Below are 7,500 nucleotides of genomic sequence, written 5' to 3' on the forward strand. Positions count from 1 at the left end.
TTCTCCCTCCCTCCCCCTTCTTTCTTTCTCTCTCTCGCTTTCTCTCACTCTCTCTCCCTCCCTCCCCCTTCTTTCTTTCTCTCTCTCTCTCTCGCTTTCTCTCCCTCCTCTCTTTTTCAACTCCCCTAATAATAATGATAAGTACAATAATAACAAAACAATAACAATGACAACAATAACAATATTGATTATTATAATAATGAAAAATAAGGATGATTATGATTATATAACAACAATAGTGACAACAAAAATAATGATAGCGATAATAATAATGATAATAATGTTGGTAACGATGAATGATGATAATAATAACAATGATATTAATCAAGTATCAAATGTATGTTGCTAATAATGATGGCAATGATAATTGCAATAGCAATAATGAATATAATAATGATAAGGATTATTATCTTAGTCCTAAATAAATAGACAATGATAACAAAGACAACGTATTGGTGATGACAATGATAGTAACGACAATAATAATAATAATAACAATGACAATGATAGCAATAGCAGTTGCAGTAGTAGTAATGATAATAACAATTACAACAAAAAATAATGATTACCAAGACAACAAAAACATCAAAACAACAACAATTGCAACAGTGATGATGATGATGATGACAATAACAACAACAAAAATAACAATAAAAATGACAACCATGCCAGACAAAACAATAATGCTAATAAGGCTACACCAGTTCTATTGACTATACAAACAGTAGCAATTACTGTAGTACAAACAGTAGTTTCATAAACAAGGGGAGTTTACTCATGGGAAGAGCGGGTGCTGTTACTCACGTGTTATTTCTTTAATTAACACTTGATGGTATTGGATTTAATGATGACAAAGAAAGGAGTGGATTTAAATATATGGAGATGGAGTAATGCAGAGTTGAATTGATGTGTGTTAGAGATGGAGGGATGGAGGGAGGGTAAGAGGGAAGGAGGGGGGTAGGAGGGAGGGAGGGGGAGGGAGAGAGGAAAAGAAAGAGAGAAAGAGAGAGAGAGAGAGAAGAAAGAGAGAGAGGGGGAGGGTACGAGGGAAGGAGGTTGGGGGTAGGAGGGATGGGGGAAGGGAGAGAGGAAACGAAAGAGAGAGAAAGAAAGAGAGAGAGAGAGAAGAAAGATAGAGTAAGAGGGAAGGAAGGAGGGAGGTAGAGAGGGGGGTAGGAGGGATGGGGGGAGGCAGAAGGAAGAGAGAGAGAAGAAACAGAGAGAGAGGGAGAGTAAGAGGGAAGGAGGGAGGGAGGTAGAGAGGGGGGTAGGAGGGAGGGGGGAGGCAGAAGGAAGGGGGGAGGGAGAGAGGAAAAGAAAGAGACAGAAGAAACAGAGAGAGAGAGAGAGTAAGAGGGAAGGAGGGAGGGAAGTAGAGAGGGGGGTAGGAGGGAGGTAGAGAGGGGGGTAGGAGGGAGGGGGGAGGGAGAGAGGAAAAGAAAGAGACAGAAGAAACAGAGAGAGAGAGAGAGTAAGAGGGAAGGAGGGAGGGAGGTAGAGAAGGGGGTAGGAGGGAGGTAGAGAGGGGGGTAGGAGGGAGGGGGGAGGCAGAAGGAAGGGGGGAGGGAGAGAGGAAAAGAAAGAGAGATAGAGAAGAAACAAAGAGAGAGAGAGAGTAAGAGGGAAGGAGGGAGGGAGGTAGAGAGGGGGGTAGGAGGGAGGTAAAGAGGGGGGTAGGAGGGAGGTAGAGAGGGGGGGTAGGAGGGAGGGGGGAGGCAGAGGGAAGGAGGAAGGTAGGAGTGGATGGGGGTAGGGAGAAAGGAAACGAAAGAGAGAGAATGAGATAAAATGAGAAACAGACAGACAGATAGATAAATAGATGGAGAGAAAGAGAGAGATAGAAGAATAAGACAGAGAAAGATATTGATTTATTCACATCTACGCACCTACAAGCATTAATCAAAATACCACATGTCAATATACCCTTTTCTCTCTATCTCCAGACAGCCAGACAAATGACAGCAGACAGCTACCAAAAGAAAACAAGCCAGAGAGGGAGCGGAAGAAGAAGGGTCTTCTCTTCCCGCCAACAAGAGGATCAAAAACCGTTTACGAGGCGAAGTCCCCGCCACAGATAGAGGGGATACTTATGTATATTTCCAAAGTTAAAGCGTCCTCTTGGCTCATGCAGTTCCTTCTTCTTCTTTTTTTTTTGTCCCTTTCATTGCGGGTCGAGGAGATGGCTGTTGTCGTTGTTTTGTTCCTTTGCCTGTATTACTTTTTGTGGTTCTTTTTTTTGTTTATTTGTCCAGTAACATGAGCTTCATCTGGCTGACGTGACACCCCTGAGAACTAGCTGTTGCCACACGTCATCTCCGCTCTGGACACCAACGAACGGATGGAGAGTGATAAAGGAAAGGAGAAAAAGGGGAGGAGAGATGAATGCTTTAGACGAAAAAGTTTCATAAAGGGAAGAAGAGAGAGAGTGGGAGAAGGAGAGAGAGAGAAAGATAGGGGGAGGGAGATGGAGAGAGAGAGAGAGAGAGAGAGAGAGAGAGAGAGAGAGAGAGAGAGAGAGAGAGAGAGAGAGAGAGAGAGAGAGAGAGAGAGAGAGAGAGAGAGAGAGAGGGAGAGAGAGAGAGGGGAGCGAAGAGAGGAGAAGAGAGAAGAAATGAGAAGATAGAGGGAGAAAGAGGTGGGGGGTCGAGGAAATGATTGAGTAATTAACAATCATACAAACAAATAAAAGTAGTAGTAGGAAAAGTAGGAAAAGGGGATAAAGGATGAGTAAAGTGAGAAAATGTCGAGTGGTTAAGAGGCAGATATGAGTCATGGCTGAGGATAAGAAGTGGGACTTTTAACTATTATGCTCCAGCGTTATCGTTTTTTTAAATGCATGATATTCATCTCTGTCCTTATAATAACCGGCGAGTAACGGGACGGAGGGAGGCGGGAGGCGGGTTCTGGCAACCTTCTGGTGGCGTGACACTTGTCACATCTGTGTCGCAGCTGCGGGTACTTTGTGTCCTCCTCAATAAGAATTCGCAACCGTAGTTCCTTCTCTCGATCTCAGCCTCCATTCAGAATCTCTCAGAGCGCAGTTGCCAGCTTTATATTTTTCGCTATGTTAAGGATAATTTCGGATGTATTCCTGTTAATTGCTGATGTTTTGTTTGTTGATATTCTTACTTACTCTACCATCCAACATTTGTCACCATCTTTCACTATATTCAGCCGTTTCCAAGTACAATAACTCCTCTTTGATAGTTGCAACAGAACTAGTTGTCACTTGTTGCAGTTGTTGCCACTGACCCTCTTCATATCCAGTTGCCAGTCACGTCAAACCGATCAGCATCCCCTGCCTAGTTATTATATGCAACCTGCAAGTGTCGTTGCAGTCCTCTCTTCTCTGGAGTGCTGTTGAATTGTTACTGACCACACTTACCCTAATTACAATGAGGCACTTACCTCCGGGTGATGATGCTGGCTACACTTTCCTTTGCTGATTCTCATGTGTAGAATTCCTGTCTTGATATTACAAGCAGCAACAAAAGCTTTAGGTAACAGTTTCCTTTGGAGAATACTATTGTTTTATTTCAGAGAGTAGCCTGACAGAATGCCATTAATCATTAATTGTAATAAAATCTTTACTTTTATCATTAAGAATGTTACTAGCAATCAGCTTTATTAGTTGTTACAAACCCAACATCTCTTATCAATATTAGATAATGTTAACACGGTTTTCTTAACAGCAAAATGAAAGTAAATCCAAACATATGTATAGTAATAGCAACAATAATTCTATAACAATAATAGGAGTAAGAACAATAGTAGTAATAGCCCTAATAATATTAGTAACGGTAACAGTAGAGAAAGAACTAGAATAGTAACAATTATTATGATGATGATGATGATAACAGTCTCCTTTTCTCCTCCAAATACAAACGAACATCAATACTTTATTTATTTTCTCTCAGCGATTTGACAAAGAAAAATATCTTGAAGCAAACAAGCAAGAATCTCAGAAAAAAAAAAAAAAAAAAACACATGGGGATACTTTCCATATTTTATTAATTCTCAGTAATACAGAACATGAATAAGTTTTGAGAATATCGAGATGGAGACAACGACAAACGGGGAAGAATTCAACAAAAGAAGAGACCCTTTGAGTACTAAGAATAAGTGGAGGATATAGAGGAAGCACTTTACAAAATAATTGTGGTCACAGGGCTAGAAATGCTATCAGGCCTGCTAAAAATGTGAATAAGAAAAACAAAAAGAAGGGAATATCAACTGTAAAATCTTTCATTCCACTGCTCTGACTACATAAAATCTCTTTCTTCTTTTACACAAATACTGATTATGCACGGAGCTATGATCATGTAATACTATGCAATTAAGATATTTGGATAAGAATCTAATAAATAATTCTCTTCCTTAGAATCTTTTATCTTTTATCTACAGTTAACTATTCCATTCATTGCTAACTTTACCTGAAGCAAATCCTATTCACATTTTGACAACCCAAGCACCACAAAGACACATACTGAGTAACAAAATCAAAGTCAGTTAAGGAACTTCATAAAACAACTAACGTTATCCGTAGATACTCTGGTTTATCAACCCTATTTGACAACACTCACTCGTATAAAAAAGAAAAGGCTATTCTCATTGTTCTTCTTGATCTTCGCTTTGGGGATCAATCTTTGCAACGGAATTGTAATGCTCTCCGAGTCCGTAATAGTGACGGTAGTATGCGAGCAGAATGGATCTGTCCTTGTCGCATTCTTCTCCAAAGATAATGGGCGTTCCTTCAGCCTGAAACAGAAATGGTATTTACGATTACTTTTTTTTTTACTCCGTTGCAAAGGAAAATAGGGGGGGAGGGTAGTTACAACGCTCAAAATAGTTTCATTATTATAGCAGCAAAATTTACAACAACATGAAAGGCAATTGAAGGTAAATATGTATGAGCAAATGCCTGGGTTTACTTTAAAGCCCATCTGGCAATGTAATTGAATATATAAATAATAAATGAAGGCAAAATGAAGGCATAGCCCCAAATGTCCTTACTTGTAACACTTCAATTCGTCTCTTCATTGCTTGGGACAATGCTCTCAACTGAAAAATAAACGCATTTTATAAAGTAGTAGGAATATCATCTGTCAAGTAGGAGAGCAGGAACAAAGTAAGTAATAGTCAAAGAATGTAGAGGACTAGAAGGAAAGGAGGAGGAAGATTTTGATTATGAACTAAAGGCTGTTTCTTTTTAGCTGTTGGAAGTCACCAGAGGTCAGGTCATTTTTTCTATGTTCCTGACTGTTGTATCAACAAAAAAAAGGTTCTCTGTCGGGTGCATGGGATATATCTATGTAATAAATCAACAGTTTTTAAAACAGGTTACATCCTTGCAGACCTGACATGTTATATCAACAATAAAAAAATTGAATAAATAATGTCCGTCAGATTCAAATACAAGAGTCAAATCTGGAAGTTCATATATTAGTAAAGTCGAGGTTTCATAAATAAGGCACCTAGAAAAGACTTTTTGACACATACAGGCAATATTGAGTTTTTGCTTGATAAGGTTACCTAACTCATTATAATGTATGAGTGAGAAGACATTTTCCAAATATAAATATTTATATTTTTTTTACATAAGGAACTATTTTGCAATATGAAGAAGTGGAATCTAGGTTATAGTTTGTTGTACAAGGGTTCTTGAAGCACATACAAATGCGTATATTGTCTTAGAGGGAGTAGTTTTCCTTAAATCAACTAGCTATGTCAATCCTATTGCACTTGGCCAGACAAGACATACAGACATGTAGCAGTGCTCTCAAAGTTATTGAATTTTGTGGCATAATTTTGTGATACAACTAAATTGTAGTTGAGTTTTATCCCTTTTTTGAACAAAAATAAGCTGTAAGTACCATGTTTCTTAAACTGTTAAAACACCATAAATGAACATTAAACTTTGCTTGGAGTTACCAGACATCGGATTTTGAAAAGCTTTGTGACGAGAATACCTTTATACATTACGGGTATCAAATATCTTGTTGACAGGAGTGTTTTGCCTATCAATGAATGGTGTGTAATTCAAAAAACCCTGATTGTCACTCCTACAAGCATTAAATACCACACACACAGAGATATATCTTCAACTAACATCCTTTTCCAGACCTACTTTTTAAATTTTTTATCTGAAGGAATTAGCAATCGGTATGATGAAAGGACCAGCAACGAAAGACAACTAACCTCTGGCTGACCTCCCCATACAGGAGAGTTTTCAACCTGATTGCAATATTCTTCGAACTGCTCTTCTGTCAGCATTTCACCAGTTTTCGGGTCGGTAATAAAAGGAGCAAACTCTTCTGCGTTGACTCGCAGGAACTGGCCAGCCTGGGACCTCAATGTCTCGACTGTGGTATCCTTCCCCATCTGATGAGCAATGGCTGCATACATGCTAAAGGGAAAAACATGATTTTTAATGAAGCACCACAAACAAAAGAAGAAAAGGAAGAAGAGAGGAACATGACTGAATTATTTGCTGCAGCTATTATGCATCATTGTATTAAAACCTAAGAAGCAGGAAGGGAGGGAGAAAACGAACGGAAAGTGAGGGACTGGGACCAAAATTAAGCCAGAGCGTACCAATTGCCATCAGGTTGGATCTCGTGCATCTTTAGCGATCGCTCTTGCAGGATCTTCTTCATCTTCTCAGCCTCTATGTTCCTCGCACTGAACTTGATGTTAGATCTCTCCTCCCTTATTCTGGCTTCTCGGTCACGGTTCGCCTTGGCCTTCTTCTGCCGTCGCTTCTCTGCCTTCGTAACTCTTCTTCCTGGATCGAAACAAACGCTTGGATTACTGACACGCAGAGGGAGGTGTACGTGAGAGACGACGTACGGAGTGAGTGAATTCATTCATGCAGTCTTCAACACGCACTGTACCGACCCTGATTTTGGTCTTCAGTGTCGCCTTCATCTTCGTCTTCTGCACCGTTGTGCTGTTCGCTGCAATTCTCCTCCACGTCTAATTCAGCTACGCCATTTGTTACAGTTTCTACCTGAGAAAGGAAATTTGAAACTGTATAACCAGGCATTCAGTTTATTAACTATGTTCCAAATCAAAACACTCAGTGCCAGAAATTTAGCAAACAATAAAAAAGTAAATAAAACAATGAAGTTGGCTGAGAAAACTTTTCCCATGTTGCAAATAATAATAAATTGAACTATCCATGACATATACATTAACCCACACAGGACGGGTGGTACAGCATGTGTACCGCGCATTAAAAAGCTCAGTGGCCGGGCGGCACAGTATTGTGCCAGCCATTCAATTGATTTAGGCCTAATAATTCGAACGCCCCGGCATTTGGACATTCAAGGCTAGAATTCCCCCGTCGGGGATGGGTTAATAGCTCATTTCTGTAATTATTGTGTAGACTTATGACCCTACTTATGACTCACAATGGAAACAAGGTTAACCCATTGGTCGTGGTATTAAATAAATATTTGTGCAGTAAGATGGCTGGTTTACATGTCTGGCACGGTGCCA

At 39.8% G+C, this 7,500-nt stretch overlaps 1 protein-coding gene across 4 annotated transcripts in view; it reads right to left on the reverse strand.

Moving 5' to 3' along the window:
- Window positions 1-3,994: 3,994 nt before the first annotated feature.
- Window positions 3,995-7,500, reverse strand: part of LOC147469941 (deubiquitinase OTUD6B-like) — a 10,508-nt gene continuing 7,002 nt past the window's right edge. For all 4 annotated transcript variants that reach the window (XM_086546931.1, XM_086546934.1, XM_086546932.1 and 1 more), the window contains exons 4-8: window positions 6,898-7,009; window positions 6,595-6,784; window positions 6,199-6,406; window positions 5,014-5,061; window positions 3,995-4,758 (exon numbers count right to left, since the gene is read on the reverse strand). In XM_086546931.1, the coding sequence (XP_086403057.1) occupies window positions 4,609-4,758; window positions 5,014-5,061; window positions 6,199-6,406; window positions 6,595-6,784; window positions 6,898-7,009 (708 nt within the window). In that variant the 3' untranslated portion in view covers window positions 3,995-4,608. The remainder of the gene's footprint in view (window positions 4,759-5,013; window positions 5,062-6,198; window positions 6,407-6,594; window positions 6,785-6,897; window positions 7,010-7,500) is intronic.

Source organism: Penaeus japonicus, unplaced genomic scaffold, assembly GCF_977035675.1.
Source record: "Penaeus japonicus unplaced genomic scaffold, GWHDUDI00000001_assembly GWHDUDI00000018, whole genome shotgun sequence".
Taxonomy (NCBI): domain Eukaryota; kingdom Metazoa; phylum Arthropoda; class Malacostraca; order Decapoda; family Penaeidae; genus Penaeus; species Penaeus japonicus.